This window comes from Gavialis gangeticus, unplaced genomic scaffold (genome assembly GCF_001723915.1).
Source record: "Gavialis gangeticus isolate Ggan-Ray unplaced genomic scaffold, GavGan_comp1, whole genome shotgun sequence".
NCBI classification, from domain to species: Eukaryota; Metazoa; Chordata; order Crocodylia; family Gavialidae; genus Gavialis; species Gavialis gangeticus.
Genome location: NW_017729032.1, coordinates 29,477,065 through 29,489,599, shown reverse-complemented (window position 1 = coordinate 29,489,599; position 12,535 = coordinate 29,477,065). Strand labels below are relative to the sequence as shown.

Genomic DNA, 12,535 nt, shown 5'->3' with positions numbered 1-12,535 from the left:
TGCATCAGGCTGAATCTCCGCCATATCGAATCATGGACCGAAGCTTTGCACAGCCCTAGTTGCCAGCTATATGACTAGGGTCTGAGTGGGGAAGTGACAAAGAACTGGAGTACATCAAAAAGGGTAAGGAGAAGGACCTGAGTCGCACAACAGAACGGAGCTGGCGGTCCCAGTGGGGGGAAGGAGAGCAGTGGTGGCAAAGAGAGAGGGGATGAGCAAAGCAATTGGAATTGCTGGACTTGATGCATGGGATGGAAACCGCTCCCCAATTTAACTCATGATCCACACAAGAGGGGGTGCAGTTTGAAAGTTATCTTTTTAGTTATACACTGAGTGAATGTGAGAAGGAAGCAGTAACATACAAGGCTGTCTAAAGTCAGCTTTGAGAGCAGAAGGTATTTTAAGAAGAGGAGAAAATTTACCATCCTAATGTCACACTGTCTATATGTTTGTGGAAGGATCTGGGCAATAAACTGGACAATGTATTGGAAACTACTGTGTAGGGGAAAATCCTACACTCATTGAAGGAGGGAGATGATGACTTAATAGGTGTTTTCCATTTCTTATTTCCATCTTTCTACACTTAGACATATTCCATATAATCCAATGCAAAATTCCTTTCAGTTTGATCTTTTTTTTTTTCTTTTGCTATTTGTCATGACTTGTTAAGGGGTTTATGTCACCTGAGTAACTAGCTGCAATTTTACACCTTCAGGTTCATTTTTTTTGTCTGGTTTCTGCTATGTCAACAGTCTGACGCCAAGCTGGGCTGTGTAGTGGAGTTGGGCGAGGTTTCTGATAAGAGATCAGACTCGTTGAAAGCAGCAGGTGAAGTCCAGCATAGTCTTGATCTGGCATGTAAGATAGTTAGTATGTGACATGGGGTGGACAGAACCAATGATAACAGCCAACATGAATTTCCAAAGCACCATATCAGCTGAAGCTAGGCTAACTCCATGGAGAAAAGAACAATTATGGTATCATTTGCTGCTGTCTTACTACGTTTCACTGTATTTTCCATTTTGTAAATCATTAGCACTACTTCCTTTTTCTTTGTCTGCATATACAATATGCTTACTTACATATTTACACCATCCCCATCACTCTAATACTGGACTATGTTATTGATTTTTAGCAATACTCCACCTAAAATTAATTATTGTAGTGTATTTAAAGAAGTCAGATGCTGTAAACTGGTTGCTTACAGGCTCGGGATCATCACTGCTCAGCTAAATCTGTAAGATCAGTTCAGGGCTACAACTGGCTAGTAATTTTCAGTGGCTTTGTTTCCAGAAGCATCTCAAGTTGGTGGCCAAAAAGGGTGCATCCAGGTGAGCACGCACGTGTGGTTGGTGACTCCTCAGAGCTGTCTGAGGTGTAGCAAACTGTACGTGGTGCACGTGCACCCATTTGCTAATTTGCAGCATGATGTCAAAATTTGACACTGGGAAATTTGATACTGGGAGATAAAAAGAGTGGTGTAGCACCTGCAGCAGTAGGGTGCTCCACCAGAAACAGAGCTTGGCCAGTCAGAGCCATGCTCTGGCTGCTGGCCAGACTCCAAGTGGCTGGATCACCACCACTGCTGCCCTGGGAGGCCCCCAGGACCCTAGGTAAGGCTGCTGGGGCCAGCATAGGTGCTGCCCCCAGTCTCCTCTACCCCTCCCAGGACAATTTGCAATGGACTGGAGTGTGTGTGCATGGGCACACTCTGAGACAAAAAGCAGTGGCACGAATATGTGCTGTTGCTTTTTGTACCACAGGAAATGCATGTCCCTGACCGTGTGCGCCTGTCTGGACATGCCAAAATGATGTATCCATACTCTACGGTCACTTTTAAAAATATGTAAATAATTCTGATATGTACTAAAACATACCTCTTTAATGATCCCTGCACCAAAACTGAAGCTAAAATTTAAGAGCTTTAGTTATGAAATATTAACAATATAATCTTTTCTATTTTGTTATTGGTTTTATACACCAGGGTGATAAGTTTCCTAAACAACTTGTCCAATTGATTTGTCATTATTAAAGTGATACTATTTTATTACTTAAAAATAAATGTGTTCCTGCAGTTTGTCATGTATTGTTGCTTTTTGAAAAACAATAAAAGGAAAGTAGTTATGGTATCAAAGGAAAAAAAATGTAGGTTAAATTATTGTCAAGTAATGAAAAAAGTGTTGTGGTAATTCCACACAATACTTCCCGTACTATTTGCAAATATGCTGAGAGCATGTTTATATAAAGATATAGTTTCTAAGCCCTTCTTAGGACCACAGATGCCCTAACCACGACTTCTTGAGGGAAAGAAAAAAAATAGTCGTGTAAGCATGTTTATTTTGCAAAGGCAAGGAAGTTCTGACTTGTCCCTAAGACATGACTCACTGGTTCAGGGCTATAAAAGCAAAGATATTTACACACTGAGAATCAGAGTTTCAGAACTCAAAAATCCAGCATGATGAGACCAAGCCTTCCAACTGCTCTCCTGTTCTTCTTGGGCCTGTCATATTGCTTGGCATTGCCTGTACCCTATGATGATAGCAATGAATTCACAGAGCAAGACCTCAAGTTTGCAGAGGTATGGTATATAATTTTTGCATGTTAGAGCATGCTGCATGATTGTTGCTGTGCTTTGGGAACTGGATATATGATTTTATTTTTTTCCTCTAGCGTTATTTACGGACCCACTATGCCCTCCACCGTAACCCTGCTGGCTTAATGAGGAAGAGTGCCAATTCAGTGGCAGCCAAACTTCGAGAACTGCAGTCATTTTTTGGGCTGAAGGTGACTGGTAAACTAAATGAAGAAACCTATGAACTGATGCAACAGCCAAGATGTGGGGTCCCAGATGTGGGGGAATATAATTTTTTCCCTAGAAAACTCAAATGGTCAAAAAATAATTTGACATACAGGTAAAATCATAACATTTCACATCTGTTTCCTGTATTCAATTTAGTCTACCACCTACCTGTTTAACAGTCATTATATAATAGACTGATAAGCTCAACAACAAGAAAAAGTCCAGGCTTTGTAAAAATCTTACTGTGCAGCTTTAAAATTATGGTCTTGATCTAAAGCTCATGGAAGCAAATGCAGATCTTTCCATTGGGCTTCTCTACATGGGGGGGAGTTAGCATGCTGTCAGCTAAGGTATGAACTTACAATGCACTAATTCTCTGATGTAGTGTCACCAGACACTCTTACTCTACATTCAGGTTGCCTTTGTGTGGTGTAGTGCAATACACTGAAAGCGTATTAAGCTATGGTACACTTGTGTACTTTTAGGACAAAGAATGCGCACAAAGAATTTAATATAGAGTAGCTAGGACGCTGTACATCTCGCCTGATTTTCCCTACACTAACTTTCCTATATAGACAGCCCCAGTGACTAAGGCTTTTGATCAGCTCCTGTATAAATATATGCAGTTATCACACTATAAGAAAATGGCTGCCATTAAAAAGTCATGCCAGATGCCAAAGATGAGAGAGAGAAGAGTATTTCTCCCTATACTTGAATATGAATGTAATGTAGTATCTCTGATGCCTTAGTGAAGTAGCTATTGACAAATCAAGATTTAGTAATGATAACCACTGTATCTCTTAAAAGACTTCTCTATCTTGTGTTACCTCTCTACCGTGGTGGAGAAGAGTGTATTAAGAATAGCTTCTGAGAAGTGACTCCTTGCTAGTCAAAAGTAATTTTTCTTTCCAGTTGAAAGTAATTGCAGTTGCCTGGATCCGCCAAGAATTTAACGGAAGATATTTTATTTGCTTGTTATAGAATTATGAATTACACACAAGATCTAACCCATGCTGAAGTGGACAGAGCTTTCAAAAAGGCATTCAAAGTGTGGTCTGATGTGACACCACTTAACTTTACTAGAATTCGTAGTGGCACTGCTGATATCATGATCTCCTTTGGAACTAAAGGTATATGCGAAAAATTACTTTTTAACATTATAATTATCACTTCATCTTTCTAATAACAAGAAATTTAAATGCTGTTGCTATTCTAAATGTCACTTTGTAGAACATGGTGACTTTTATCCCTTTGATGGACCTTCTGGACTACTGGCTCATGCTTTTCCTCCTGGACCAAACTATGGAGGAGATGCCCATTTTGATGATGATGAAACCTGGTCAACTGACTCCAGAGGTAACATGTTCTAAAGGTCATCATAAATACTTGTCAAGAATAATATTCATTATTAATTTCGTCCCCTTTTGATACAAGTCATCCATAACCTCATCCTGATATGTTTGCTATTTACAATATTTACAAAATCCTTGGATGGATAATTATCCTCATCTGGTTTGTAACCAATTTACTTTGGGTATTCTCTGTTAAATAATCATTCTAAGAGTTGTGTGATTAGTTATTTTGCCACCTGTTAGAACCAAGTAAAATGCAACTATACGGCATGAGATTTTAAACAAAAAATGACAGTGATTAACTTTTTGGAGGGGTGTTGTTTTAGCAGGGTAGCTAAGACATCTTACTGTAGCTCTGGATGTATGAATTCAAGCCCTACTCTGAATTTATGGCAAAGACTACCTTCAGATTATCTAGTTGTAAAAAAAGAGTACCTGGTTATTCAGGCTGACCACATCACGTCCTTGTAGGCTCTTAGCTAAGAAGCTGGTGTATCTTTATCATACTAGCACTATGGGCTTTTAGGTTTGGGTTCATATTGTGAAATTTTTGGATTCTCAAACTTTTTCAGGACTGTCAGGGTGCCTATACACAAGCAGTGAGGCTTCTCCAACATGCTGTAATTACAGCGTGTTGAATCAGACTTGATTAATCTCCATTCCTAAAGCACTGTATAAACACCCTCACTGGTCTGCATGGTCAGGAATAATGGATAACATAAACCACAAAACCCAGAGAAACAAGGCTGTTTTGTTTCTTAGTGTTCAGGTATCTCACTATTTTTTATTGAAGTTTGAGGATGCTGTTTTCTGATCTGAGTCACAGTGGGTGTGTCTACATGATATCTTTTCCTGGGCAGTAGACTAATTTACTGCACAGTAAATAAGTCTACTGTGCAGTTAGCTATTAACTGCACAGTGCATACTGCATAGTAGTGCATATGTAGACACTAACCAGGAGCAAATTTGCTCCCAGTCAGACCCACCACTAGGGGACCACAGAGGTTGGGTAACTCCCCTGGTCCTGGTACTGCTCAAATCCCAGGCCCCCCTGGCCTCAGGTCCTGGCTCTCTGCAGGAGCTGGGAGCCAAGCAGCACTGGGACTGGGGAGCACACTGCTTCCCCATGCAGCCAGGGGCTGGCCAGGAGCTGTCCTGCTTCTGGGACTCCCAGCCAGCTCCAAGCTGGGTGTGGATTTCCCTGAGCAGCCTGGATCTAGCTGGGAGGTGCCCCAGGGTTGGGCCAACTCCTGGACAGTTCTGGGCTGCTCAGGAAAACTCCCACCCAACCTGGAGCTGGCTGGGTGTTGCCCCAGAAGTGGAACAGCTCTGAGCCAGCCCCTGGCTTTGCAGGGAAGCCCCACTGGGCAAAGGACTTGTCCTTATGTGTCCCCAGTGGGTGCACCATAATATGCTATTAGCGCAGAGCAATAAACTCCAATATGCACCGGAGTTTACTTCTCCCAGGCTCTGCATACGCAGGGTGAGGACTGTACTCTTTTATGTCAGAGTTAATTAGTTTACTGAGGCCTAATACCACTGTACAAGTAGACTGTGATGCTTTACTGCACAGCAAATTAGTCTACTCTGCAGTGAAGTACACATGTAGATGCACCCAGTGTAAGCCTCTCAGTGACATTAGTGAGAGTTGTATATACTCAGCTCTTCTGAAGTTCAGACCACTTATATTTAGATTGAAAATATCTGGCATTGTCTACATGAGGAACCATTTATAAAAGATGCAACTAGTACCATTGTTCAAGCTGCTGATAGTATTATCTACACCAGCTGATAACAGATTGAATTGATGTAATACAGAAAACAGGGTCAGGATGAGTGAGCTATGTGTACTAACACTGGAATCCTGACAAAATTTACCTTGATTTCAGTGGGGCCAGATGTCACACTATAGCTTTCAACATCCTTAAAATAGGATGCAACTGGGAACATTTTCAAATAAAATTTAGTGTTAAATAAAAACTTGTGGAGCTGAAACCATCGGACTCATATTCAGTCTCCCATTATCTTGAATAAAGAAGTTGGCTTGGACTTTGCATTTCAGTTTCCCTATCTCTAAGATGGAGATAATGATCCATTCCATTTCACAATGCCTTGTAAGAGCTCATTAATGACTGTGCCTTCACTTTGAGAAGGCAGAGGTCTATATAATTATTGTAGAGCATTATTGCAAAAGAGAGATAATGGAAGAAAATCAAACTATAAAACAATAAGATACATGTGTATATTAGTTTAACCAGTACATGTAATTTTGCTTTTCTTTCTCACAGGGTACAACTTGTTCCTTGTTGCTGCCCATGAATTTGGTCACTCTTTGGGGCTTGAACACTCCAGAGATCCTGGAGCTCTGATGTTCCCTGTTTACACATACACTGGAAAAACTGGCTTTGTGCTTCCTGATGATGATGTGCAAGGGATCCAGGCTCTCTATGGTATATCTTCCCTTTGCCATTTAGTCCCTATATCCTAGTATATATACATTACACTGCATGGCTCTGTTCCTACTGCTGATAGGACGGCTCTGGTTGAGTAAGATAATTCCTATGTCTTTGGGTCATCAGTGTCACAAGAGACCCAGATTTAGCCATGAGGTGAAAAATACAACAAAAATTATTCTAGAGCACAAGTAGTTACTGCCTGCTGGCTGCCTTTTGTAATGGAAATTCTGCCTTCTGTGGGAAGGATGGGTAGAGACTAAGAAGGGGAAACAGGACTGTCTTTACAGGATTTTGGAAGGAAGCAACCTTCTGTCCACTAACACTTGGTATCCATATATGATACCTATTTAGCTTTATTCACAACTATTTTTGCAATGTAGCTAACCCTCAAAGGCCATGGATGTGACTAGTTAAAGGGAAAAAGAAAAGAAAATTAATATCACTAGTCCAGACAATCTCTCCATAATGGCTGTTTTCATCGTGGTACTGAGAAACTTTTTAGTGTCCCATACAGTATGTGGTTATCTTCCACACACTGGGAAAAAAGGCTGTTAAGCCTATGTCATAATTTGTGGTTCCAGGTCCAGGAGACAAAGATCCCAACCCCAAACATCCCAAAACTCCAGAGAAATGCGATGCAAACTTAACACTTGATGCAATAACAGAACTTCGCGGAGAGCTGCTAATCTTCAAGGACAGGTGAGAAAGCAAGTGATAGATTACAGGGCTTTGCATAGAAACATATGCTGTGTGCTCTTTCAATGTATAGGGGCAAGCCCTTTGATTAGTATAGATTAATAGAACACCTGGCTAGATAACCCTTATATAAAATATAAGTAAAAGAAAAAGCACAACATATTTCTTTTATAATTTGAAATACTTTATCTTTGGCCATGAAATGATAATTGATTACATTTTCCATTGGCTAAATTTCTACATTAAATGTTAAGCTGTGTAAGGCTTTCTTAAATACAAGTAAGTCAGATTGCAAAGTCAACAAAAAAGTCTGCAAGGGGCTCACTGAATATCATATTTAAACAGCCTCTATAACATACTGTCCTGTCACTCTGTGACAATCAAGAGTTACTGCCTGAGAAACCCATAGAATTATATATGTGTAAAACTGTTATGAATGACAACTTAGATCAGATATACTTGCCATTTGACATCACTGCACTAGATTTACTCCAAAATTAAGAAATTAATTAACTTTCTGAACAAAAACTGCCTATCCCACAGCTCTTTACCTGATGCATTACCACATGTTTTATACTTTCCTTTTTTTTGAGACAGAAAGTTGGGCTAAAAGGAACCAAAGTACAAGTTTTTCCTCTTCTAGGAAAATCATCACATTATGACTGAGAAAAATGATCTATACTATGGTGGCTAGAAGTGAAGGATGTGGTCCAGCCTATGTCCCTTGTGGCAGACACTAAGAAAGAAAAGTTAATATTGATAGAGCCCTTGGAAGATAATGCCAGCCCATTCCATGAAGAAAATCATCAAAAGTATATTTTCTGTTTCTGATTTAGGTTCTTCTGGCGTCTACATCCCCAGATGGTTGAACCAGAACTGGTGTTAACCAAATCATTTTGGCCGGAACTTCCCAACAAGTTTGATGCTGCTTATGAAAACCCCATCAAAGATCGTGTGTTCATGTTTAAGGGTAAGCGTTTTGTAACTGGCAGAGAAGTGAAAGTATCTTAATTACTCCCACTGTTTATAGTTCATAGATTTCATAGACACAAGGGCTGGAAGGGACTTTGCGAGATCAACCGGTCTAGCCCCCTGCCCAAAGGGCAGGAAGTCAGCCAGGGTCAGATTATATCTCAACCATCCTTACTCAGACAGAATTCCCCTTGGTTTCAGCTCATGAAAACCTACAGGATTTTACATGTATAGAGAGTATAGACTTTAGCCCGGACAATGATATCTGCACCTGGCATAATAGATTCTGTGGCAATGTGCTATCTAACATCAGCTGAAAACCTGTCCCTGAGAACCTAAGTAGTCATACAGAAAACAAAAATAATGTCATCATGTCTCATAGGCTCTACTCCTTTAATATCTTGCTGTTGAAGGTATGCTGTTGTAAAATACTAATATGTGTTTGGTGTAACTGTTTACAGGCAGGAAAGTCTGGGCAATGAATGGCTATGACATAGTTGCAGATTACCCTAAAAAAATTTATGAATTGGGATTCCCAAAAGAGATGAAAACAATAGATGCAGCTGTCCACATTAAAGACACTGGCAAGACTCTCTTTTTTACTGGAGACAAGTACTGGAGGTAAGTTTGTGATATACTGATTCTAATTTTCAATTCAATCTGTCATAATCTTATGTAAAAGAGCCCACAGATTTTTGATGTACTATGTCTAAGTGACTTTTCGTCATCCATTCTTCAAAGTGTCATAGGAATCGGCTGCTTAGAATATACTTCATGGATCTTATAAAGATGTTTATAAAGTTTCATAAACATACTAAGTGGTGACTATAACCACACCCCTGAGGAAAGAGCTCTAAGTTAAGTGCATGACACCAGGAGCTGTTGTAACAGTCACATGTTACAGTGACCGTAGGACCTTAAGATCCTTTCAAAGGTGCTATGGGGTGCCACACAATGGCAGCCCTGTTAGGTGTGCAAACATGATTCACAGGATAAACCTAGATATTTCAAATAGAAATCCATAGTTGTGGTCTTTCTAAGTTCTTTGCAATAGAAAAAACGGCTCCATTATTTTTTCTGTAGGCACAGAAGACTGACAAGTAAGAGCTGGCATTTTCCATGGAGTGCCTTCTGTCTATCTAGGGAAGCCTCAAGTCTAGAAAAGTTGAGAGCCACTGCTCTAGATGTAACTCCTTCCCTGCTCCCTCCCTCCCTAGTGTATGTGGCACAAAGTAGTAAAGCTGTTGTTGCTCTGTGCCAGCAGCAAATTCAACCCAACCTGTGCTGCCTAGTAAATTTGACTTAGAGACAATGGTCTACCTGCTGCTTGCCCAGGACAGACATACAATTCCTGCTGTTAAACTATGTACCCAGACTATGAGCTACAAGCTATCCCATATAGTCTGTAGTTTATTACCTGGTTTGAAATAATTACCTCCCTTGACCTTGTTAGCAGTTGAGGTTGTGTTTCTGGCACATCTTGGAAATGAGATTCACTGTTGCTTTTAATACAGATATCTGAATGACTTCTAGCTACTCAAAAGGTGATAGGACTGTGCCGGCTTGCAAAACACCAAGTTTCCTGAATTTACATTTTCTTTCATCTTTAATATAGCTATGATGAAGAGAACCAGGTTATGGATGAAGGATACCCCAGGCTGATAGAGGAAGAATTTGCAGGAATTGGCACCAGAGTGGATGCAGTTTACCAGAGAAATGGTAGCTATTATCATTTTCTTAGTTTTCATTATTACTGTAAGAGTGAGGTGAAATTCAGGATTTTTGTTCAGTGAAAATTTGCAACAATTTGAATTTGTCCTTTGACCAAAACTGGATCAAAAATAAAAAATTCACGTTAAATTACATTTCCAAAAATAACCTTATGGAGACAATAGATTTCAAAATATTTTATTTGGGCCTTACCAAAGTATTTTATTATTTTGACAAGATTAAAATAATTCATTTTGAATAATAACATCACATAGTATTAACTCAATACAGTTGAAACAATGCACTTCAATCTTATAGTAACAAAATGTTTTAGTAATTTATTGAAATTGTAGACTAAATTCATGTCTTCCTTTAAGCAGACAAGACTCTTGGGGTAGAGGCCTCATTTTTTATTAGACCAACTAAATAGTTGCAATTTTTTTTCTTTGCAAGTTTTTGGGCCCAAATACCCTTCTTTAGGCGAAGGAGAATTCAAAGATTGTAAAATTTCTCCCAGGTAGAAAAGAAAAGCATTCCAGTTTTGGGGAATCCACATTTCCTGATGAAAGAGTGTTCCTTTGATATATATTCACCCAGCTCTAATTACCACATATTATTTCCTGGTGTGTGAAATAAGCACAAGTGGGCTTTTTTCCTTTTCTAAAAGAGCACTTCATATTGTACAGTACTTTAAACATTCAAAACAATGAGGAAGCTTGTCAGGATTTATCTTATCCGGTTTACAGAGAAGAAAGGAACATGAACTGCTTTCTCTAGGGCCATGGAGTAGGCAATTGGCAGACTCAAAAACAGGAATCAGGACCTTATGACTCTCACACAATATTTTCAAGTCTTGAGTATAATAACTGAATAATAATATGAATGAAATCCTATAAGCCCCTGACTGCAATTCATTTCAACAATATCTTTTTCTCCGACAGGCTATCTGTACTTTTTCAGTGGACCGCTGCAGTTTGAATACAGCATCTGGAGCAAAAGAATTGTCCGGATCCTGCACACTAACTCCATTTTCTGGTGCTAATCACACTTTATTTAGTGACCGTGTTGTAGGCTGTGGAACAGCTTGTAGAACATGGAAATAATACTGTGGGCATAGGGTTTTATAAGAGGAAAGCATGGTTCTGTGAACAAGCTCTGGTTATGTGCCATCAAATATATAATGTATATATGGAAATTTATAACTTTATATCAGTCTGGAACTGAGTTAATTTAATAGGAAGAGAGAAACGAAAATAGCCATCATTTCAAGGGGCATTAGAACATTTAATGTCAGTGTAGAAATAGATTTGGGGTCCCTTGGTAAGATGCTAAATGAATCCTCTGTGATCACAAGCACCACAGCTCTGAATAATATAAGGGTCCTTAGTATCTTAACAGAGGCTCTCAGCGCCTCTCTCAAAGAGCAACCTACCAGCCTCAGGAGTCCCTATTTAAATAACTAGGAACTTATTCTGCAGTCCACACCTTGTGTACCTTCCAGTATACATTTCTTATGTGTAAAGAATTGGTCAGGGCTGCAGGACTGAATCCTAATGGAGAGCTACTGGAGTTATAGACTGTAAATATATATTCCTACTTGAATGTCCCCTTGGGAGTGGATGGCCATGTCATCTTCACAGAAAGCAGAAGAGGGAGAAATGGCAAAGGAGGTGCGAGAAATAAAAGGTTTTTCGAAAAACCAGCAGTCTGAATGATACTGTAGACACCAAGAACAGAGGACAAACCTAAGCACTATGAGACACTTAGGAAAGGTCACTGCACTCTTGTATTAATATAGCATCATGAAGAACACCCTGGGATTTATCTTTCACAGGTGTCTCTTCAGGTAGATCTATGGATTCTCACTGAAATTGCAGCTATTTAAAACAACTAAGAATTCAACCCTCCATTCCAAAATATGTTAAAGTTACATGACTTTTTGACTACTGAGTCAATGTTTCCACCCATTTTGTATTTATTTTAGTTATTTCAGTGCCATATATGTTAACTCTTTTTTTGCAATCAACATAAATGATACAAGACTGTGATTATTTCTCAACTTCAAATGTATTAAATAAATCGAATGAATAAAAGTAAATTGTGAATCTTCTTCAATAAAAATACCTAGGACTTCATGCCTAAAAAGACACAAGAGAACTACAGGGTATTAACAACAACAAATTAGGAAGCATGAGATTGATTTTTAATAATTATGTTATTTTTATCACATTTTTAAAGGAAAAATCATGTTTTCATTCATTTTTTCATTCATTCACATTTTATTAAAATATTTTGCTTTGTTGAACAAAAAGCACTCAGACCCCAAAACAGAAGAACGGGCATCATGGGTAAATCTATTACCCATGGAGCAGAATATCAGAAAGGATTATTAAATTACCCAGACATTATGTACTTTCTTTTTTTTTTTTGCTTGAATCATAAATAATTGACAATTCAGTAGCATAAGTAGGGGATGAGGTGATTGGGGTACCAACTCTGGGCATCTACTTGGGCAGGGGGCACAAAAATAGAAACTACTGGGTTAGCGC

General features: G+C 39.2%; 1 protein-coding gene across 1 annotated transcript; it reads left to right on the top strand.

Moving 5' to 3' along the window:
• The first annotated feature begins 2,447 nt into the window (after positions 1-2,447).
• LOC109303409 (collagenase 3-like) lies at positions 2,448-12,153 on the top strand. Its single transcript, XM_019525619.1, has 10 exons — positions 2,448-2,578; positions 2,671-2,912; positions 3,782-3,930; positions 4,031-4,156; positions 6,441-6,602; positions 7,190-7,307; positions 8,141-8,274; positions 8,738-8,897; positions 9,892-9,995; positions 10,928-12,153. The coding sequence occupies exons 1-10, from the start codon at positions 2,456-2,458 to the stop codon at positions 11,026-11,028; spliced, it is 1,419 nt and encodes a 472-aa protein (XP_019381164.1). The 5' UTR covers positions 2,448-2,455; the 3' UTR covers positions 11,029-12,153.
• The last annotated feature ends 382 nt before the right edge of the window (positions 12,154-12,535 follow it).

Bases quoted from the DNA above. Each gene is read 5' to 3' on its own strand.
- LOC109303409 (XM_019525619.1), top strand. From the start codon at position 2,456: ATGATGAGACCAAGCCTTCCAACTGCTCTCCTGTTCTTCTTGGGCCTG. The intron at 7,308-8,140 runs GTGAGAAAGCAA...TTTCTGATTTAG, and splicing joins CTGCTAATCTTCAAGGACAG to GTTCTTCTGGCGTCTACATC. The intron at 8,275-8,737 runs GTAAGCGTTTTG...AACTGTTTACAG, and splicing joins TCGTGTGTTCATGTTTAAGG to GCAGGAAAGTCTGGGCAATG.